This window comes from Arabidopsis lyrata (genome assembly GCF_000004255.2).
Source record: "Arabidopsis lyrata subsp. lyrata unplaced genomic scaffold ARALYscaffold_3, whole genome shotgun sequence".
NCBI lineage: Eukaryota > Viridiplantae > Streptophyta > Magnoliopsida > Brassicales > Brassicaceae > Arabidopsis > Arabidopsis lyrata.
This window is the reverse complement of record NW_003302553.1, coordinates 19,549,409-19,572,950: the sequence shown is the minus strand read 5'-3', so window position 1 is coordinate 19,572,950 and position 23,542 is coordinate 19,549,409. Positions and strand designations below refer to the sequence as shown.

The following is a 23,542-nucleotide window of genomic DNA, read 5'->3' as shown; positions in this document are numbered from 1 at the left end:
TTACTTCAACCAAAACATTTTGGTTTTGGAAAATTTCATTAAAAATCTTTTAGGTGGCCACCACTTTCAGTTTAAACCTCCAAAATTTTGAACTTCTACAAGAAACCATCAAAGCGACAATTTTACTACTTTAAACCTTCAAAGTGGTTTTTATGTTTGCGGGTCCACAATAATTTATAACGCCCCGACCGTCCCTACCAGTGGGTCCCACTTCCTCTCTCGGGCCCATGGGTCCACCCTTGTCCGACGGCCGGTCCGCTACGTCCGGGAGGCTTTAAAGACTTGTTTACCAACCCTACAAATTACCACATGATCTTTCCCTGTGTTTTGTCCTCACTCACGCAGTTGCGACAATCACTTCCCGGAAGGTCACCCATCCTGAAACTACTCCAGCTCAAGCACGCTTAACTGTGAAGCTCTCTCTGGATAGTTGACCGAAAAGATAATTGCACTTTGGTGACAAAGGTGGCCAAATCAATTCTTATAAACCTCTCCGCATGCACCACCATATTCCTGAAACCGGTGTGGATGTCGGAATCCGCAATTCAAATTTTATGATGTGAGTCGGGTCGTCTAGCCTTGCTAATTCGAACAACAATCGTCAAAAAGAGAAAACAAAAGAGAAAAGTGTATGTATCTGTTTATTGCCCAAAAATCCTCCCCTAGTACAATGGTTTTCGTTTTCTATTTATAATTGCGCGATTCGAAACCGAAGTCGTTCATCAAGCCGCAGATCTCGCCCCCATCAATGCTTCCGTTTCGAATCTTCCGGATCTCGCACATCCCGTATGACCCGCCTTTCATTTAATTCACGAAATCCCGACGTTTCACTCGAGCTGGGCCGACTTTTACTGGGCCGTTCTTTTCGTCTCTTGAACCGGGCTAACGGCCCACTTCGTTTCATTGTTCTACCACTTTTCTGGGCCGGATCCGACTTGCGAGATCCAACACCAACAACCGGGGTGTTACATAATTAACGGGCAAATTGATTCTTTTAACAAAAAAATTTCTTCTTCTTCTTCTATTTTCTCTTCTTCGTGTATTCAATTCTTCAGAAAATTTACGGCAAAAACCTTGTATTATGATCTAGGATTTTGAGTTATAATGTTGCGCAAGAAATATATGATAGCTTTCACTTAATCAGAACAAATACGTTTTTACTTTTTTGTAGTTTTAAAATAAATTATTAATACTAGATAGAAAATATAATTTAAAACCATGTCAGTATTATATCACGAAAAATGAACAGTGGAAGTCCATTTGCTTGTTAATTTTTGTGAGATCGCGAATACGAAAGTCACTTTAAAGGTTTAATTTAGGAAAGTTGGTCATTTCACACCCAACCAAAATATCAGTGTTTAATTCATAGTTAATCGTTTTCTTTGTGCCAATATATACGCAATCTTTTAAAACATCCAAATTTCATATCCGAACTTACCAAATCAGGTAAAATCATACATTTGTTGTCACGATTGCTGACATGGATGTCATGTCTTTGATGACGTGATGATGTAGTTGCCAGCGTTTAATAACTATTAAATTGACAAGTGATTGTATTAAACCTTCAAAGTATACCAAGTTAAACGTAAAGTCGACTATTTCATACACAACCTAAACATCAGTGCTCAATTCATAACAATTTTCTCTTTGCCAATATATACCAAATCTTTTAAAACATTTAAATTTCATACCCGAACTTACCAAATCGTGTAAAATCATACATCTCTTTCCACAGCTCTCAATACATTTGATGATGCCTCAACAAGACATAAGACAAGGAAAAAAAGAGGAAAATGCACTCAAAGAGAAGAGTTAGATATATATCCTAAGTGAAACTACGTATGACTTTAGTAAATATCCAAGTTATTGAAAATTCTGCATAATGCCTCAACAGGACATCACAACATTTTACAATTGGATAAATGAAAACTCCAATGACATATTGTCCCCAATACACATTGACTATTTTGATAAATAAAAAAGTTGGAAGTCAGAAAACAAATGAAATGCAAAAGAAAATAGGAAGCATGAGTGCCAAGAAACGAACTTGTGGATGTCGGATCCAACGCTCAAATTTGGATAGTAGAAATGGGACAAAAACTCTAAAATACAAAAAGAAAGATCGTATTTCTGGTATGCTAAAGCGGGTATAGAAATAGTATGCTTGTATTGAGATTAAGATTACAAAAAAAAAGGTTCCCCCTTTACAAAGCTATGGGGTCCTATATTTATATAATAATGATTAAATGTGTCTAACTAATTCCATAATCGCCATTAAATACTTCCGTTTCAATTGTGTCTTCAATGTCATAAAGTCTTGGTTTTAATTCAAACTCTTTCGTGGGATTTTTCCTCTTGGGCTTGCTTGTGGATTGCGAACTCCTTCATTCATCACCTCGCACTCTCGAACTCTCAAAGGGCTCGCCTGGCTTGATCACTTTGGTGCAACCTTGCCCTTCTCCGGATTTCTCTAGACCACATGTCTCCTTCGGGTAATGGATCCTTGGTGTGGGATCTGGGCCCAACAATTTCCTCCCAAATCATGAGACATGTTAAGCTCGGAGGTTTTAAGTAATAAATGCAGACGTATCCTTTTAATTTTTTTTTTTTTCGTATCCTTTTAATTCTTATTCATTAATTACCTTTATGTCTTATCGCTTTTTTCTTTGTATTTTGGGATCCTAAGACCATGCACATAGTTGATACTCATAGAGTATCATTAGCAATTTTTTAGTATTAATTTTAATATTTGTTTATTGTTTAAGATTTTTTATGATACTGATAATAAATATGTTTCCAATGGTGATACCAGCATCGGTATCATTACTCAAAAAAAAATTATTTTCAAAATCAAAAATAAATATATAAAACATAGAATTACACATTTTAGTACATGTATCTATCTATTTATGCATGTACCAAAACAAGGTTTATGATTCTGTGATGCAGTAGTGGTTGGTCATTGTTAAACAAAGCACATGTTTTGTCAAAATTCTCTGCAAAATTTTATGAGGGAATTTGCAGGTATTTTTTGATCTGAAGCAGTTCACGTATGAGAGGGGAAAACAATAGTGTTATAAACTTTCTCTTTAGACTGTGTATTTAAACAGCTCACCATTTGTAAAAGCTAAGACTCTACACTATTGACCTCTCAGTCTTTATTTGCTGTCTTTGCTTGAATATTTGAATCAAAATCTATTTCAAAAAGAATCTAAGGTCGAAGAAGCAGACAATAAGCTTTAAAGAACCACCTTTTGATTTTTGATTCAAGAAATCTAAGTACAGAGAGTTTTGGGGCTCATTTGGACACTCTTTTGTCGAGTAATCACAAATTTTTCACCTAAAATAAGAATGATCCATTACCCCCTCTTACAACATAAGAAAAAAGGGACAAAAGTTGCTGGATAAGCTTAAAGGAAGAGGGAACATCTTTATCAAGAAGAAAAAACCGATCAAATCCGGATACTGTACCTTTAATTATCATGGGCTCCCTTTCCTGGAACAACATGAAAATTGTTTGCATATGCCATTGGCTTCACATCCGGATGAGGCTGTGAAATAACAATATCAGAAAATTAGAAGAGTTTTCGAATGAGTTTAAATCAAATCGTTAAGCAGTTTCTGTGAAACATTCATAAAAACAATGCTATGTAAGAGGTATACTACTACACTCACCACTGCTGAGAATCTAACTAGCGGAAAATATAGTTAGTTAGCTAAAACAGTAGAAAGACTATCGGAGTCTAGAGTGAGAGGAAAAATATCAATCTTACCATCTGCTCCAACCGTGAAACTTCTTCATTTAACTTCAAAACTTCAATCTGCAAGACAACAAAAGAGAATGATCACAAGAGAAATCCATTCACTTCCTTGACATTTTTCTTGTTTTGGTTACATAGCTTCTTATGAAGGAATTGATGAATTGAGTCCACAAATACTATAATTAAAGACCTTAAGATTTCGCTACATGTACCCATTCGAATTCAGCAATCTCATATTTTCCCGAGAGAACCAAAGAAGCTACAACAACTATTGATAGAAAAACACAAGAAGATAGACTCACTTAAGCGTCTTGTTGTTAGCATTAGAGTAACGCTCGACCACATCAAACCAAGCATCAGGTGCACTCGATATAGGCCGTTCAAAACAATACTTGAAGCAAAACGGAGATAAACATGAGACAGCATCAACAAATAAACTTGTTTGCATAGTTACAATGCCAATAATCAAATCAAATCTTATAGCAGAACCTAAGAAAACGAAAAGGATTTGATGATGAAAATTACCTGAATCCGATGCTACAATCGCCTAATATAAAAATCCTCATGCCCCAAACAGATAGGCGCGTATCCCTTTAGAGTAGCAAATTTCACCGGAATTAGAAGAGCATATAAGTTAAACAAACTTGTACATTGATCCACATCTAACTACATTATATAAAATGGAGAAAACAGAGAGAGAGAGAGAGACCTGGAGATTGCTAGTGAGCCACCAATCAATGAAGCGGCGGAAGAAATCACGGAGCTGGCCAAAAGCAAAGAGCAATCCGTAGCTGAAGTAGGTCGATACAACGGTAGATAAGGGATCGGGAGAATCGCCGGCGATGAGAACGGAGGAGAAGAAGAAGAAATCGGCGATTCGCCGTTAGAGGAGAGAAGAAGAATCGAGAGAAAGATTTTTTTTTTTTTTTTTCTGCGTAACCCACAAACCAATCGTGTTCTGCCACGTCATCCGATACTAAATATCAAAGGTATCAGGTCCAAATACATATTGGGTTTAGTCCATTATAAAATTCATTTTGGGCTACTGATACTCAAAATAAATTACAGGTGTGCATGGTCTAATGATTTGATTGCCCTATGTATGCACCCACTTTCCACGACTCTCGAGGCAGTTGTCTTCTCTTGGTTAAAAGGTAAGACTCTTCCTCTTTTATTTTCTTGTTTCTTTGTCGGAATAACTCTCTTCTTTGTCTGTTATTACTTCGTGTCTACTCTGATTAGTCCCAGTATCTCTTAATCCAAGAATTCTTGACCATGTTTTCACCGGTCCATGAACCCGAGATTAAAATGATAGAAATTGAAGATACTGACACGTCTTCGGTTTCAAACATTGTTCCATGTGACGCTGTTATATGCACCCAACCAAAGGATAGATTGGACGATCATTATTTTTCATTGTCTTCAAAGGATTCGCTCGGCGATATTAGGACCCTCTGTCGGGTTCCCCCATAGTTTTCAATTTTTTATTTTTTTGTAATTTTAAACAAATATGTTCAACAAATATTTTTAATTTTACGTAATTTTAAAATAAATGATTAATCATAGATAGAAAATTTAATTTAAATATTTTTTTACGACGACAAAAACAATTATTAAAGCCACGTTAGTATTTGTAACAAAATTGAACAGTTTCGTGGACGGAATCAATTTGCCCGTTGACTGCAAACACAAAAGTCACTTAAAAGATTTAAAGTTACAAAATTGTCATTTTACTAGTTTTTTGTAAGAGTTTAAAATCATATACATTTAAGGGTAATATTAGAAACTAACCATAGAATAGAAAAGAATTAAGGTGGTGTTATTCAATGTTGGATTTTAATAGAATTGAAATCCAACATTAATCCAGTGTTATTCAACTAATGATTATAAATCTAACGTTAAAATCTGGTGTTATTAGATCTTATACTTCATTAGATTTTAAAAGTTTGGTGTTAATCAATGGTGGAGTTAAAGTCAATTCTTTAAGGTTTGTAAAATCCAGTGTTATTCAAAACTAAAAGACTTGAAAAATCTTTGTATATTAAGTCATTTCAAATGAAACCTCTTTGGAGTTTCATGAGTAAATTATAAGAATCAAATCCAAGATATACTGTAGAGATTTTGAAATCCACATAAACAGATTCTTAAAACCAATATCAGAAAACAAATCTGAATCTTAAAAAATTGACTTTAACTCCACCATTGAATAACACCCCCTAAGAGAATAGTCTTGTGTCAGAAAACAGAGGTAAATAACCTTTTGTGGAATATGATAAATACTAAAATATCCTTCTGTTTTCTTGTTTTTACAACAACGCTGGTGGCAGTAGTTACAAAGTTTTTAATGATTGTGCACAACTCTTGTTGAACAAATCATGTGTTTATCTAAAATAACACGATATATTTAAAAAAAAAACACATGCAATTCTCTTAAATAACACGAAGTATTGACAAATATATATAATTGTTACAAACTTTTATGGGTTTTTGTTGGATATATAGCGTGAAAAATATTTATATATCAGTGGTAATAGCATGTTTTGTATTTATTATACATGTATTTTAAAAATTAGACATGTGTTTTAAAATCAGATCTAATCTTTTATCACACCGGCGAGTGGTGGAGAAATCTGGTGAGAAGGGAAAACAGAGAACGACCAAAAGAGATGAGAGGGAGAAGTTTCTAGGGAAAAAAAAAGATAGAACATGTGGTGAAGAAATCTGACAATAGAAAGATATGGGTAAAGAAAAAGAGATCTTGTAGTGAAGAGAGATTTGATGAGAAAGAGAGAGAAAGCAAAAAAAAGATTATGGCAAAAAACAAAGAGAAATTAAATGAGAGAGAAAGAAAGCTTCATGGCTAAGTCTAGTAGAGGGAAAGAAAAAAACAAGAGAAAGAAGAAGAAAACAAAAGGATAATATAAACAAAAACTTACCAAAAAAAATTCGGTAACAAGTGAGTACTATTTGGTCAAATGTTAGTTTGTTAATTCTTTTCAAGTCAATGGTCATTTTGTAACTACTGCGACCTACGTTATTGTTCAACTAAGCGGGTGGTGACCCAACGCCTAGCGCCTAGAACGCCTAATCGGGGTCTAGGCGATTTTAGGCGGTTTAGGCGTTTACATCATAACACATTGTAAATATAATATTATACGTAAAATCAGTGTTCCAAAAAGCGGTCTAAGCCGTCGCCTAGGCGGGCCTAGGCGCTAGACCCTCAGGTGACGCCTAGACGACCGTTTTGGCCGTTTAAAATCGTATAAATTTCGTTTTAGTATATATTTTCTAGTTTTCAGCCATATAAATTTAAATTATAAGTTTTAGCTTCATATATATTGTTTGATAATAATTAAATAAATTTTTTTGTTTAGTTTTTGTTTACAATCTAAGATTTTTATTTTTCTAATAGAGTTTTAAATGATTTTTAGCTATAATATCATATGTATAATGTGTTATGTTGTAACCGCCTAAAATCGCCTAGTCCCTGATTAAGCGTTCTAGGTGCTAGGCATTAGGTCACCGCCCGCTTAGCGCCTAGCGCTTTCTTGAACATTGATAAAAATTATATAAAACTATCTATTAGAAAAATAAAATCTTAAATCGAAACAAAAATTAGACAAAAAATTTTATTGAAGTCATATCAAAACAATATATATATATATATATAGAGCTAAAATTTATATTTTAAATTTATGTAGTTAAAAATCGAAAAAATACATTGAAACTAAACTTTTACGATTTTAGGCAGTCAAAACGTTTGTTTAGGCGTCACTTGAGCGCCTAGCGCCTAGGCGGTCGGCCTCGCCTAGATTGCTTTTTAGAGCAATGCTAAATAGTGGAAGTGATTGTCACATTGTGGTTGCTACCTATTTTTTATTTAAATGAAAAAAAAAACATTTTAATTTCATGCACAAAGGACTGATCGAACCGGACATGAAATTACAAAACCGGGCTCTCAGCCACCACAATAACCGGTCAGCACTAAACCCGGTGTTCGTTGACGACGTTATTGTGTTCATCGTTTTTGTCACGTTCCGGTTTGTTTTGTGGCTGACGATAAACACAACACAAAAGAGGAATTAGGGTTTGTTTGTCACTAAGAGGAAGAGAAAGAAGAAGAAGAAAATTTCGTACAATTCCGCCATTAAAGCTTCCACCTTTAATGGCGACAACGACAATTTCTTCCCTCTCTCTTTCTCTTCCTCAACTTCTTCGTAAACCCACAAAGCCTCTTCCTTTCCTCTTCCTTCTTCCTCGATTCAATCGGAGATTTCGAAGTCTCACTATCACTTCTTCTTCAAGCAACTTCAGTAGTAATTGTGGCGATGATGGCTTCTCTCTCGACGATTTCACTCTTCATTCTGATTCTCGATCACCTAAAAAATGTGTCCTTTCTGATCTTATTCAAGAGATTGAACCATTAGATGTGAGTTTGATTCAGAAGGATGTTCGAGTGACTACTTTGGATGCTATGAAAAGAACAATCTCAGGCATGTTGGGGCTTCTTCCATCTGATAGGTTTCAGGTTCATATTGAATCTCTTTGGGAACCTTTGTCTAAGCTTTTGGTATCTTCAATGATGACTGGGTATGCTCTCATCAATACTATTCATTAGGATAACTTCTCTTTGAACATTGTGATGTTGAAATAGCTTAGTTTTAGGTATAGTGGAAGCTTGGAATTATCATGAAAGTTTAGTCGTTTTGTGGCGCTGAATCGACGGTTTAATTTAACTGTCCTGAAGCTTATATCAAAGAAAGATTTCTATTGAATCGAATTATGTATCGATATCACATAGGTGGCTTGTTTACTAGTTGTCTCTGATATTGGTCTCCTTTACCTTGGTTTCAATAGGTTATTTTTGTAGTAAATTAGCTTCTTAGTTCGTAAAAGTACATCTTTATGATGTTTGTTTGGTACTGCAGGTATACATTGAGGAATGCTGAATATCGGCTTTTTCTTGAAAAAAATCTTGAAATGAGTGGTGAAGACTTGGAAAGCCGCACTTCGGAAAATACTGAATACGATATGGAAGGGACGTTTCCTGATGAAGATACTGTTTCATCCAAAAGGGATAGCATAACTCAGAGCCTTTCTGAAACGATTGATGAAGAAGGTTTGGGCAGAGTATCCTCTGAAGCTCAAGAATATATCTTTCGTTTGCAGTCACAGTTGTCTTCTGTGAAAAAGGTGCAGTTTATAATGTAATTGTATATTTCTATTAAACACATAAAAGTTGTCGTACATATTGTTCTGGCTAGGAACACTTCTTGTTTAGTTTTGTGGATATGTTAATGAGTTTTTGCTCTAATCCATATTTTCCTATTACATGATGTCGCTGCATTATAGGAATTACAAGAAATGAGGCGAAAGAACGCTGCTCTACAAATGCAACAATTTGTTGGCGAAGAGAAGAATGATTTGTTGGACTATTTAAGATCTTTGCAACCTGAGAAGGTTTGTGTAAAAATTGCTGAAGCCATATTCCAGCTTGTGGGATATTTTTGCTTGTCTTAATTCTTTTCGTTTCTCGCGGACCATCTTAACTATATTCTTAACAGGTAGCTGAGTTGTCGGAACCTGCGGCTCCTGAGGTTAAAGAGACAATTCATTCTGTTGTTCACGGTCTTTTGGCAACTCTATCACCGAAGATGCACTCCAAGTTTCCAGCATCAGAAGTTCCACCTACTGAAACGGTGAAAGCAAAAAGTGATGAAGATTGTGCTGAACTTGTAGAGAACACCTCGTTGCAGTTTCAGCCTCTTATCTCACTTACTCGAGACTACCTTGCTCGTCTTCTCTTTTGGTTAGAACTGCCTTGCTCTATCTCTCTCTCTTTTACTTGCTAAGGCTTTACATGGATTTTGTATATTTTACCTACAAGCACAAATAGATCTTCTCAAAAGAAACTTTATTGTGTCTTGATTCTATTACAAAAGACATCTTATATTACGGTGTCTGCTTTCTATTGATAGGTGCATGCTATTGGGACATTACCTCAGAGGTTTGGAATATCGAATGGAACTGATGGAGGTCCTGTCTTTGACGTGTGATGCCAATGGGTCTGAGAACGTTGCTTGAAGCTATCTTTACTTATCCCAACGTTGTCTTACATGCGTATCACCGGCCTTGACATTCTTAAACCAACAAAGTGGGCAACTGACTAGGAGAAAAGCCAGCTTTTGAGCTTTAGCTCTTGCACATACATGCAAATTGGTGCTGGCCTGAAAATTCATGTGCGAGGTAAAGTGTAACATAAGAAATCACTTCTGCTAAAATTATTTTCCGTTGCATTATCATGTGATGGACCAGTAAAGCAATAAAGCTAAGTGTAATTGTATTCAGGAATATACTCGTTTGGTATATAAAGCTAAGTATAGTTTGTCATACAATTCTTGGCTCAGAAATTGGAGTGTCAAGCAGGTTTATTTGGCCTGGTCCAGCCCTTCTAGGCTTGGCTCAAGAGTTGACCTTAGTTTTACTTTTCTCCGGTTTACGTATGCAGGATCCCATAAACGAAATCCAACACTTCCGCAATTCGATACAAAAATGTATGCCTTCTTAAAAGTGAACCCATTTGAACAACTTCTCAATCTTTTTCTAGGACCTTTAAAGTTTTGTTTAGGGTTCATCTATATTCTCTTCTCTTATTCCCACTTGCAGCACAAGAGTTTACTTCGATCTATATATATATATATATATATATATATATATATATAGATCGAAGTAAACTCTTGTGCTGCAAGTGAGAATAAGAGAAGAGAATATATATATATATATTTGTGACTTCTTCAGTTTCGATAGAATTTTCTCCATCTTCTCCTCTATAATCTCTTAAAGGTTAGAAGTTTGGACTGTCATAACCTTCTGGTCTGGATAATATGCAAATGACCACCAAACCCTTGAAACACATCTTATCCTCTATGTGTTTCTGTCATCAGTAGTGTTCAACTTCGTAAATATTTTTCGACTACTTGAAAATTTGGTGAATGTGTAATATAAGATTACAGGCTGCTCTCCACACTCCCATCGCAACCGGAAAATATCAAACTTCCTTGTATACTTTTGGAAGTGTGTATGCTTTAACTAAATGTTATGCTTGTAAGTTGTAGTCATCAAGCAAAAAATCTCTTCTTCTTAAAGACCTTCAGCTTCTCCTAATACTCTCTCTCACCTTACGCGTGGGTCGGGTTTTGTGCCAAGAACCGTCCAATTTTTTGTTAGATGAGTTCAAGTAAGTTCTTGTCACAAAAAGGTTTAACATAAATTCTTAACCTCCCCAAATATATTTTCATTCAATGAATTCTGATAAAGAGTTACATATCCTAAATTATTTATAGAAATTGGTTCTTTGCAATGTCCAAAAAAATATTGTAAAAAGAAAACGCAGACAAGGAAGTAGTTGAAGCACGTGATAGGCCTAACACGTTAGTCAGTCTTTTTAAAGCCTCGTAAACGTTTTCTCATAATTATTTACCAAACACATACCTCTCTTCTCTTCTCTTCTCTATCTCCCAGTCTTCATAGAAGTGACCACATTCATTGGTACAATACAAATTTGGATCAAAAACTAATTCAGAAAAAAAGGTTCTCGATTCAATTGTTTATATTGGTTGAGCCGATCTAATAATGCAACATCTTTATTATAATATGTTTTATGAATATCTTAGTATAGGTTTTTTTTTTTTTTTTTTTTTTTTGTTGGTAAAGTAGTATAAGTTTTTTAACAAACTGAAGATATATATAATATTATATATATATATATATATATATATATATAATATCCCTGATTAACATCAAATAATTTTATTCACCAAAAAAAAAATATCAAATAATTTTAACACTTTTCTTATTTAAACTTATTTCAAAGAGACAGAAAATCTCGTTAAAGCTTTTAAGAACATATGGAGTATCATGAGATAGCTTTGATTGTTTTGACTTCTGATAAATTTATAACTCCACATTATAATCACTAAAGCCAAATTGATACCGGGAATGAAAAAAAAAACTCATAAGCAAAATATTCATTTATATTAATTAGTTCACTGGATCTCTCTTATTTATTTATCTAAAAATTTGGCTGGAAAGAAGTAGAATCAAGGACATTTGGGAGTGCCTTTGCTACTGAGCTTGTCACGGTAGCAAGCACATTCATGCTTGTTCCCATAAGTGCCTGAAGGAACACACTGACAGTCTTTGCAACATATCACACAATACTTCAAACATCGATCTTTCATCCCCGCTGCTTTGCATCTCCCTTCACACTTCTGTCCACACCATTTCTCTAACGCCGGTCCATATTTGATCTCCGGCGCCGGAGCTACCGCGCCACTACCAATAGCATCTAGAAGATCCACAAGATCATTAGTAAGAGTATTGTATATAAATTATCTAGATTTGTATCTACCATAGTTAAAATTATATTTGTTGAGAAAAAACAAATTATTCATTCCAAATTTGTATGCATAGAAACCCTTAAAGATTTTGCATCTAAATTCATGTAGATGAAGCTCACTTTATTTTAGCGAGGTTTTCAGAATTTAACTAATAAGTCCAACTAACTCATGATTGTTTTGAACATAATAATGAATTTTGTATTACTCGTTTGCATGTTATGTTGTTCTAGTTAATATTTAGAAAATTTCTATTGAAAACGAAAATATAAAGAAACAATTATAACCTATATAATTAATTTTAAGAAAGGAAAAAAATAGAGAGAGGAGTCTTGAAAAGATTATAACAAACCTGAGACAGTAGCGGAAGCAAGAGATGAAGTGATTAGAAGAACTGAGGCTAGAAACAAGATGGAGATTATTATTTTCATGCTTATTTTCTTTGACTCTCTTTAGTCCCCGAATGTGGTCTCTTTATTGGCCTTTTATAGGCCAAGCTACCAACTTCTTTATTTATATTTAATAGAACTTAAGTATTATTCATTCAATTACGTTATATTAAATAAAACCAACTTGTTCAGTGATTATTATTTTGTTTTTGTCTTAGAATTCCATATCAAAATTCAGACTAATCCTTAAAATTTGTAAGAACATAAGAACTTTACATTTAGTATTCATATTTTGTTGATAATTTTTTTTCTCAGTTAAGAATGTAAATATTTCATATAAAATGAAAACATTAAAAACAAAAATGAAACGAAAACATTTTAGTTTACAATCAAAAATTATTATTACCTATATAAATGGTCACAAAGCAAAAAATGTAAAAATAGCTCAGAATCTTCATCTCTGTCCATCCACTCAAATATAAGCCGAAGTTCTAATGGAGCTAGATGAAGTGAATCATTACATTTAATTAGTATTAATAACAATAATAATGAAAATCAAAAACAAATATTAATCCGTCACATTAGAAATATTTACTTTACACAACCATAGTCAATGGTTATTTTTTCAAGAATAAATATGTTCTATATTTAACAAATAAGTTGAATTCTTTTTTTTTTTTTGTGAGGGAAACAGGCTGGTGACAGACATATGATAAGAAAAACAGACGAAACTGGGGAACGAGATTGTCTCCTTAAGACCTAATTCCACGCGGTTTCTCGCACATGTCTCTTTTGTTCTCTCACTCTAGGACTCATTTATTTGTTTGCTTGTTTCTATTTCCAAATGGCACATTGTTTTTCAACAACTTTCCAAGAAGATCAGATAGAAGATATTCAGATGTAATAATAGTATGTTTTATAGAATATTTTCCGTAGTTCACTAATACGGTCTCTGAAGTTGATCGGATGTATAAGGTACCAACTTAATATAATCCTGATCTGGCCGTGAATCCAAGGCTTGGGCTTGCGGCCTTATAATAAATATATCCTTTAGCAATCCGAGAATTAGATAGTAATAAAAGACTGTAACATTGTTTATGTAGTAATGTGTTCGATTCCCTCTAATTTTGTAATGGATACTTAATAGGTAACCAAAATTAGACAAGCGAGAGTTGTATCAAAATATATATTCTTCAACATATATAGATGTATTTACATATCAAGTTTTCAACATAAAATAACAAAACATTTATTTGGAGAAAAAATTCACAATGTCATCTTCCAAATTTGCTATCTATTGTATCATCCTAGTTTCCCTTGCTAGCTTTCACGAATGTATGTTGTAATGGTTTAAGTTTCGTTTGTTGTTTATCATCATCAGCTATTCAGCTCTATAATCATTATCATATCTTCCATAGTCTTTTTAAATGGTTTTTTTTTTTTAATATAGGTAATTTCTTCAAAGGTATTTTTTGTTTTGGTTTTAATGCGACGATTTTATTCCAAAGAAAAATTACAAGGTAATTTATTATTACCATAGCTACCTATTATCACAGGAACAAAAGATAGAAAATGAAAAACTTTACTAAGAAAGACGACCAAAGTAAACTCGAAGGAGAGAAGCAGATTGCAAGTTGGGCTCCGGAAAGGACAAAAACTTATCAATAGCGAGGCGAAGAGCTGCAGCGGTTGATTCAATGGCGGTAAAGATCCTCCTGTTTCGTTATTTCCAAAGGTGGTAGACCACAGACTGAAGAAGGATCTTGACGATGGATATCACTTTGGATGGACTGGGAAGATTATGACAAATAATCCATGACGAAGCTGCAGCAAGGTTTCTTCAAAGATCTTGGCTCTCCAAATTTGAAAAAACCGTACTATCTAGCAAGAATGAAATCATATTTCTGCCTAAGTAATAATGGTTTGGCCGTTTGGGGGTAAGCTGCTATAACACCGAGACAAAATATATGTAAGATTGTAATCCTTATGCACCCCCCTAAAGAATAAAGAAATTGGAAGAACATTTATGTATACCATCTATTTTCATACGTTTTACCATAATATAACTTGTACCAAATAATAAACCTTCTTTCTCTTCTTTTTTTATGTGGTATGTATTTTTAAATTAATTAATTTGGTAATAGTTTATATATTCTTTGAGTTGTGTGTGACTTGGAATTTTCTTTTAAATCACTACCAATTATGAAAAAGCCAAAATGTATAAATCCTTACCATAAAAGATTTTATTAACGATTAAAAAAAAAAGTAAATCAATGATAAAAGTAAATCAAGGACATGTATTTTATTATTTTTTAACAAGCTATTTTTTAACAAGCTTTAAAACAAACTCACGGGGATGTCAGAGTCTCTGGGAATGTTCTTCAAAGTCGATTTGTAGTGAATTTTTGAAAGTGAGTTTGTCTAAATTAAAGGAGTTTCATGTCAAGAATCCTAAACTCATACATCTTTGGCTATCCTATCTTATGGCCAAAAAAAAAAAAAATCCTAAACTCATACATCTTTGGCTATCCTATCATGTTTTTCCTTCTCTAATTCTTTCTTGTGTTCTCTGTTTCTCTTTGTCTCAATCGCAATCATTCTATTGTTCAACATTTGGTTTGGTTTGTTCGGTACATGCAAACTTCTCAACTTTTTCCAAACACAAAATGTTGCAGTGTTTTGACTTGCAGATATGAGTCCTTAAACTAATCTCAGTTTCTGGTTTTAAACCAGCTAATATTTCACACTCTCAAGGATACATGGGCAACTCAAAATCCAATTACTTCATTAAACCTATCTCTCAAAATATGTCAAAGCATGGAAGCTAAGAGCCACATGTATAAAGCTTGACAAGAAAAATGCACCCTTGTTAATCTTTCACAGCTTTATGTTAGAATCTTCTTCCACTTCTACGTTAGATTCGCCTCTAGATTAGTATATGCAATCACCAGTTAGGGTTTGGGAATACGAAAGAAGACGACACAATAGTAAGAGATAAGGCATGGAGAAAAGGAATGTAGTACATTACACTAATAATCAAATGGAATGAGAAAGGAAGCCACAAAAGTATCTGCAAACAAAATATCCTGCTATCTCCATCTCAAGCTCTCAATAGTATCCTCTCCAAAAGATAATAAATCCCAAAAGAATTCAGTCCCAAGCAATACAATGGAACAAACAAAGACGACATAATAATAAATGCAAGTAACACCAGTACAAAAGACGACACTTAGATCATAAACCAGACGAGAACAGATCCAAGTACTAAGCTCGAAACCGTCTTGCTAGCTCCATTCTGCAAGACATAACGTTTCCAATCAGCATTTCAATTTTTTGGATCCTAAAGCAATAGGATCCTATAATCAACTCAATTAATTAATCGGGGGTTATATTTGAAAAGATCCTATAATCTAGGGTTGGATAATTTGGACAGCAGATCTTAGAGAATTTTTTATTACCAAACTAAACTAGATCTACTTTGGTCCAAAAAAATAATGCCACGTGGCAGTATTAATTATTCACGTGCAGTCTGACAAAGTCACGTGACTACAGCACCCACGCGCTCGCGGCTCGGATTCGAAGATCTCGAGGCAGACAAGTCTGCCAAAATCATCAAATCCGATACGGGCGTACGTTAGCGGGGACTAGCCTTCTATTGCTAAATTGCGCTAATTATGTTTTTCACTTTTTTCTAAATCGTACCGTTGTAGATCTAGTCAATTTCAGACAAAACATCTCAGATCTGAAACACATTGTACAAGATCTAGAAGAAAAGGTTACGAACCTGGTCGTTCACATCGGTGGGGCTAGGAGCAGGAGAGATAGAATCGGTGCTAGGTCCAGGAGCGTCGCTGGATGGAATAGGTGGGCTAGAAGACGGCGATGGAGATGGAGAATCTGGCTTCTTGGTCGGTGCTGGAGCCGGAACTTGAGCTGGAGGTGAAGCTAGAGGAGCTGGTGGAGGAGTAGCGACGGGAGGAGGAGAAGCGACGGGAGGAGGAGGAGAAGCGACTGGAGGAGGAGTAGCTGGTGGAGGAGAAGCAGGAGGAGGAGATGATACTGGTGGTGGTGGATTTGCTGGAGGAGCGGTAGTGACTGGAGGAGGAGAGGTTGTGACTGGTGGTGGTGCTGAGACTGGAGGAGGAGTAGCTGCTGGTGGAGGAGTTGTTGGAGTTGGTGGAGCTGGTGTAGCGGTTGGTGGTGAAGTCGGAGCTTGACCAGTAACGCCGGCGACGAGAACGATACAGATCACAGCGATAGCGAAAGATCGAGCCATTTTTGCTTTTTTTCTCTCTGTTAGTGAGAATGAGAGAGTTGAGTGAGGAAATGTAAGAGGAGGAAAGTGAATGATTTATTTAAATAAGGAAAAAGTGAGAATTATTATCAAAAACGCGGATACATGGCGTCGTATTGAAGTTGGTTTTAGTAAGTGTGTATAATAATAATAACCCATGATGCCATGTGAGAAGTTGGCGGTGCTAGATCTGTTGACACGTTGGCGAGTCTTCATTTATCAAAATTATGATGGGATGTTGGATGTGGGATGTGTATGAGTTGTATTAATCAATTTATAGCTTTTAAGTTACTCTAATTCCAAACATGTAATAACAAAAGTTTTTAAAATAAATTTTGAAATGAATGTTACTATTACTATTTACTTTTTCTTTTATAGTCTTGTTAGTGTTCTTTTCTTTTCAATAATTTTACGTACCATGTTAGAAATTATATCAAATATATATCTTACTAGTTACATAGTATATACGAATAAAACCGATTCATGGAAAAGCAAATCAAATTTTGATATGATAACCTAAAGAATATTTTCTTATTTTTTCTTTTAATGTAGATTTGTTTATTTTTTCATTAATTTTTTTAATAATATTTAAGTATTTGTTCAAGTATCTAGATTTTACAAAAAAAAATATGGTGATTATCACTCTGGCATACTTTTTCTGAGATTCATATCAAAAGAGACACTTTACGAGTTTTTCAAGTTTTTTCCACTGTTCAACATTATTTAATACCAAAATGTCCCTGAATTATATTCATGATGTGCGAAGAAAATTTTTTGTATCATTCTCTTTCTTCTCCTTCTCCTTCTCCTTCCACGTCAATTCTCTTTCCACATTCTCTTTTCTTTTTTTTTTTCTTTTTTTTTTCTCTCTCATTTTCTTTTTATTATCATTTTAGTTACTTAATATGATATATATTATTTATTTTTTTATATAATCAATTAAGATTTATTTTTTCTTACATTTTAAGATCCATTGTTGCTATATTTTAAGTGAATAATTATATTACATATTATCCATTTCCAATTGAACAAACATATTACACAAAAATTTATAACTACTGATCATCCAAACATATCCGTTAAACTTTGACCACATGAACGAATAAAGATAAGGTTTTTCGGTGTAATATAAATCCGCCAAACTCTGATCAAGTGTTTGTTGTAACAACACCAATCACTGCTTCGAGTTCAGATCTGAGTGATGTGTATGATGTAACTTCGTTTAAATGAATAACACTAAACCCTAACATCTACCTTATATAAACCCAAACCGATATGCTATTTAAAAAAAATTTATAACACTAAACCCTAACTCTTACCTTATAAACCCAAACCGATATGCAAGTTCTTTTAAATATATATAAAAATATATCATAATCCCGATCTTATAAACTCAAACCGATATGTAAGTTTGTTTAAATGTATAAAAATATACCCTAACTCCTACTTATCAACCCAAACAGATATATAAGTTCGTTTAAATGTATAAAAATATACCATGACAAACTACTGACCATCCAAATATCTCTTTCAAACTCTGACGATATGGATGTATATAAAAAACGTGTCCATACAAACTCTGATAAAGAGTCAAGCAAGGGAATTCGTCCATTAGCGTTCGAACATATGTTTGGTGTTTTAAAGAACTTTTGACTATATACCTGACAGTTCCAATTGTCATTCATCTACGTTCATCCGTTTTAAAACATATTTTGTTTCTAAGTGAACACAAACTACTGACCATCCAAACATATCCGTCAAACCCTATCTTAAATGCGAAACAGAATGGTAACAAGATTTCCAAGGTTCTTGATCATGTCCAGTGGACGCCGAAAAATTATCATATTTTATATATATGGTCACGTTCACATAGATACTGGAAATGCAAAATTGATTCAAAATTAAAAACTAATTAATAAAAGACATTAACTTTCTCATATAAAAGAGATGGACATAAGAAAAAACCTTACAAAATCAGACAAAAAGGAGTCTTACTATTACTACGGTTTGTAGTTCTTCCAAGCCAAAAACCAATGTTGGATGAGATGAAAACATTGAATTAAGAGAATTTTAGGATAAGCCTTTACGAACGAACACAAACAAAATTGTGTGCTTAATGTTCTGACGCAAACACAATTCCTCAAAGATTTACTGTTTTGATAACTAAAGATTCGTGCATTTCATCGATTCCACCACCCCTTATCCATGCAATATATCATCCCTTCATAGTGAACAAATGTTCAATCACATGTAAATAATGTGTAATGTGGAGGAATATGGATTTTGATTAATTTGAATCAAGTAGTACCCGATAGCATCTGCTTCCCAGGGACTTCACGTAGCAACTCGGAACCACCAAATGACAAGTTTCGTTATAATTTTGATTAAGCTCGCAAGCTTAACTTCAAACTTATCATTTTTGTCCATAAAACCATGTCCAAACGATGTATTCCATATGATCGGACGAGTTGTTTCACCATAATTGCTTTTGTCTCTTAGTTCTCGTCCAAAAATCTTTACTCTTCTCCAAAATTTAAATCCACACTAAACCATGTGTACTCGTAATCCTATTCATTGATCGGTCGTTTATTGAAAGTTTAACAATGAGGATCAATACTCGATCAACGTGGTTAAAGTAAAATACAGAAGGTGAAGAAACTCTTGCTCGTCTCTATTTAAATATACTTGTCGCACCAACGTAAGATCGTTGCACGAGGAGTCGCACCAGACCAAATCTAATCGGGCTAAAGCGAGTCAATGGAATATTGTTCGCGGCGGGATCTGGGGACGAGACAGAGTACGTTGATGGTGGCGATGAAGGAGAAGCTAATGAGATTGTGAGAGAAAGAGAGAGAAAACAACTAACAAAGGAGAGACATAGTACGTTGATGATGGTCCAGAGTTCTTACAATTTTGATTTCTCCGAAAGAGAGAGAAAAGATGCAACAAAGGAGAGATAATATAAGAAGAAGAAAGAGACGATAAAGATTTTGGTTTGAGACAAGACTTTGGTTAGAGATGGGAGAGTATATTAGTTGAAGGGTAGCTAGGTAATAACACCCACAAAAAAAGATGTTGAAAGATGAAAGTGTGCTAGAATGATAGAGAGGTTGAGAAAGTGTGTCAACGTGTAAATAACTCAAAAAAATATACAGTATGTAACTAGTTGCAGATACAATAAGCAAATACCTGATTCAAAAGAAAAACATTACAAATCAAACATACCACTAAAACACTAAAACATTTATTTCGCCAAAATCTATCACTAAATAGTAAATACGCAACTATGGAAAACACAAAACAAACTTTCAAAGTCAATAGAGGGACTCCCTCTATTCGGGTCCGCGGGTCGGGTTCGGGTAAATACGCAACTGGGCATTCGGGTCCGCGGGTCGGGTTCGGGTAAAACCCGATCGGGTACGGGTATGTCGGGTATGGTAATCTAGGACCCAATAGGGTAAACTGAAAACATCGGTTCGGGGTCGGTTCGGGTATGGTCGGGTTCGGGTCGGTTCGGGTATCAGATTTGAGACCCGCTAAAAACCCGAAAAAATCGGGTTCTACGTATTTCGGGTCGGTTTCGGGTATTTTCTACCCGATTACACTGTTATGTATATTTTTTACCCTATTGTGTAAGCTTTACACTCCAATAGAACAGAACAAAACTTAAAGCATTTAAATAGGAAAGTCTTAAACATCCATTACACATGATTCAAATCCAAGAAAAAAGACAAATTGACAAACCGGATTGCCTAACAAGTTCATGGCATAAAAACAGAAAACTAGAAGTAGACAATATCACTCTCCTTGACCCGCATGAACCTATACAAGTAAACCAATGTCAGAAATTAGAATGCAATCTCACTCTTACATAAGCTATGTATCTTACTCAGTCACTAATGACTAACCTTTGTATCTCAATCATTCATTCTACAGACTATCAGCTCCTTGGCCTTGCATATTAAAAACAAATTCTGGTTCACCTAGTTCATTCATGCTCTATAAAAAATGAAACAACAAGAATTAGAATCACAATATTGCAACATGATGTTAGAACTCAAAAGAGATAATAGAATCAGAACTTACTTCTCATACCAACTGTTCACACTTTATTCATGACCAGAGAATTTACAACTGTTTGGAAATTTGCATTCAAAGGCAAACTAAGCGTGAAACCTAGCTTCCTTAACAAATTCTAGCCCAAGCAGTTGAAAAAGCAAACTAAACATGAAAGCACTGAACTCAAAAGTGTGATGTGGTCATCAAACCAAAAACCTCTTCTCAAAGCCTATGTGAATCTCCTACAATTCTCAATATTTTTAGCACCATAAACATAAAATTGCAGAGACTTCGATTTACCAATATTAACAAGTGATGCAGAGACTCGATTAAATTGATGCAGAGACTTCGATTTATAGATAACCAAGACGCAGAGACTCGATTACAATGATGCAGAGACGCGATTACAAACATGATGCAAAAACTCGATTAATACATGATGCATAGACTTCGATTTACAGAGAAACATGATGCAGACCGCAGAGACTCGATTACAATTTAAAAACATGATACAAACACTGCAGACACATAGATCATGGAGTAGAACAATCGAAAATTACCTCTAACTGGTTTCGCGACAACGCCGACGGTGGAGAAGTGACCAGAGACGGTGTCGTGGTCTTCTCTTGAGTTTCCAGGATTGGTTCGATTAAATGATGATCGATAAAGGAGAGAGTATAGATCTAGAATCGGGAATCGAGCAAGGCAAGAAGCTAAATCGAAAGGTAAAGCTCTCTCCTTTAATCGTCTCTAACCATAAAACGACATATAGACTTAAAAGAGTAAAGGTAGGTCTTCGGGTTTCGGTTTACACTATCGGGTATCGGGTAAAACCCGAACCCGACCCGATACCCACGGGTATGAATACATAAGACCCAACAGTATAAAACTCTTATACCCGTACCCGCCCCGAACCGGGTTTTTCGGGTCGGTTTCGGTTCGGGTACGCGGGTACGGGTTTTTTGCCCGGGCCTAAGAGGGAGAGAGAAAGATTATCAAATAAATTGAGAAAAATTGGAGTAAAAATCTGTAAAAGAAAAGATAAGATTGCCTTACAAACAAAGTTACAAAGTTTTTTCCTTATTTGAAAAAAACGATTTTGGAAAGAAAAATGAGTTTGTTGTTCCTTATAAAATGAGTAAAGGGGAGAGTGATGGAGTGTTTGGATGATAGCATGTCAAATGTGGGGTCTTGGTGGGCGTTATGTGTTTTACGATGGAAGCTTTTGAACAGATCGAATAATATTAATTTCAATTATTTGATGAATTTTGGATTCTTACTTTGTTAGTGCTATTATTGTTCATGTGCTCTTCCAGACAGGGCAATGTTACTGCCAATTCATTTATAAATGTAGAATCTATTAGGTGTATAGCCTCAAGTTTGGAAGTATTCAAAAGTATAGGGAATGATTTCATCTTTTTTATTCGGCAAATGACAAAGAGAAGAAAAAAATTTGACAAACGTGTATTTGGTGAATGGAGAAACAAAATTCTTAACCATTACTAAAGCAAAGGGATATAAAAAAAAAAAATAATAATAAAATAAATAAATAAATAACTGGACCTTGTGGCCTAGTGGTAAAGGAGTCACAGCTGTGACTTCCACCACCAGGGTTCGAGGCACGGCCACTGGCAGGTTTACATAGGGGAATTGCCAGCCTCGTAGGATTAGTCTTTGGGCCTAGGAAGCTTTTGGGAGACCCGCGGTTATTCAAAAAAAAAGGGATAAAAAAAAATTATCCAAAGTGTTAAAATCTTAACTATTACAGGAAGATAGGCTACCATCCAAAGTAAAAATCTCAACCTCACTCATCTTTGATTTGAGGACGATATAATGGTATTTTGTGATGGCAGTGTTAGCTCTATGGAGGAAATATTAGAGGTACTTGAGAAATTTGCAGCATACTCGGGCGGTCGGGCCTTCGAATTAGTATTAAAAAAGCTATGATATTTATGTCAGAAATTGTTTCTATGACAAAAAATTTGTTAGCAGATTGGTTTCTTTTTGCATTTGGAGTTCTTCATGTACGTTACATAGGTCTCCTTATAATGACGAAAAGGATGTCTAGTGCTGATTTTTTCCCTCTTGTTGAGAAAATATGAACTCGGATAAGCTCTTGGAAACATAGATTTCTGTCTTATGCGGGGAGATTACAACTCTTGAGTTTTGGGATCTCCATTATAACTAACTTCTGGCTTTTAGCCTTTATACTTCCAAGCGCTTGTGTGAGAGTAATAGAGAAGATATGAGCCGCTTTTCTCTTGTCAGGATGTGAGCTAAATTCTTTAAAAACAAAACTCTGTTGGAAAGAGATAGATATGTAGACCGAAAGAAGAAGGTGAAGTGAACAAAGTGTGTTGTTTAAAGCTGATTTGGAGATTAACTTCAGGAACAAAGTCTTTATGGGTTAATTGTGTGCAAAGAGAGGTGATTCAAGCAAGATCATTCCGGTCGATAAAGATGTCCACAAGTTTGGGATCTTGGATGTGGAAGAAGTTGTTGAAGTACAGAACAAAAGCAAAGGCGTTTCATAAGATGGAAATCCGGAGTGGTTTGGACATATTTTTTGGTATGATAGTTGGAGTTCTATGGGTCGTACATGTTTTGTTAGGAGATAGGGGCTTTATAGATTTGGGGATTATT

General features: G+C 34.8%; 3 protein-coding genes and 2 long non-coding RNA genes across 5 annotated transcripts; 1 reads left to right on the top strand and 4 right to left on the bottom strand.

Moving 5' to 3' along the window:
- Positions 1 to 3,233: 3,233 nt before the first annotated feature.
- Positions 3,234 to 4,775, bottom strand: LOC110230227. Its single transcript, XR_002333347.1, has 5 exons — positions 4,471 to 4,775; positions 4,287 to 4,352; positions 4,064 to 4,152; positions 3,774 to 3,821; positions 3,234 to 3,551 (listed from the first exon to the last, which is right to left on the bottom strand). It is a non-coding gene; the product is annotated as an uncharacterized LOC110230227 (long non-coding RNA).
- A 3,006-nt stretch (positions 4,776 to 7,781) lies between these two features.
- Positions 7,782 to 10,171, top strand: LOC9319936. The gene is made up of 5 exons (XM_021032050.1): positions 7,782 to 8,351; positions 8,690 to 8,954; positions 9,114 to 9,221; positions 9,326 to 9,570; positions 9,740 to 10,171. The coding sequence occupies exons 1-5, from the start codon at positions 7,927 to 7,929 to the stop codon at positions 9,843 to 9,845; spliced, it is 1,149 nt and encodes a 382-aa protein (XP_020887709.1). The 5' UTR covers positions 7,782 to 7,926; the 3' UTR covers positions 9,846 to 10,171.
- Positions 10,172 to 11,676: 1,505 nt separating this feature from the next.
- LOC9319935 (gibberellin-regulated protein 7) lies at positions 11,677 to 12,658 on the bottom strand. Its single transcript, XM_002883822.2, has 2 exons — positions 12,510 to 12,658; positions 11,677 to 12,108 (listed from the first exon to the last, which is right to left on the bottom strand). The coding sequence occupies exons 1-2, from the start codon at positions 12,586 to 12,588 to the stop codon at positions 11,861 to 11,863; spliced, it is 327 nt and encodes a 108-aa protein (XP_002883868.1). The 5' UTR covers positions 12,589 to 12,658; the 3' UTR covers positions 11,677 to 11,860.
- Positions 12,659 to 15,537: 2,879 nt separating this feature from the next.
- LOC9319934 (classical arabinogalactan protein 9) lies at positions 15,538 to 17,095 on the bottom strand. The gene is made up of 2 exons (XM_002883821.2): positions 16,331 to 17,095; positions 15,538 to 15,841 (listed from the first exon to the last, which is right to left on the bottom strand). The coding sequence occupies exons 1-2, from the start codon at positions 16,820 to 16,822 to the stop codon at positions 15,776 to 15,778; spliced, it is 558 nt and encodes a 185-aa protein (XP_002883867.1). The 5' UTR covers positions 16,823 to 17,095; the 3' UTR covers positions 15,538 to 15,775.
- A 3,395-nt stretch (positions 17,096 to 20,490) lies between these two features.
- Positions 20,491 to 21,665, bottom strand: LOC110229946. The gene is made up of 3 exons (XR_002333229.1): positions 21,460 to 21,665; positions 20,749 to 20,839; positions 20,491 to 20,662 (listed from the first exon to the last, which is right to left on the bottom strand). It is a non-coding gene; the product is annotated as an uncharacterized LOC110229946 (long non-coding RNA).
- Positions 21,666 to 23,542: the final 1,877 nt, after the last annotated feature.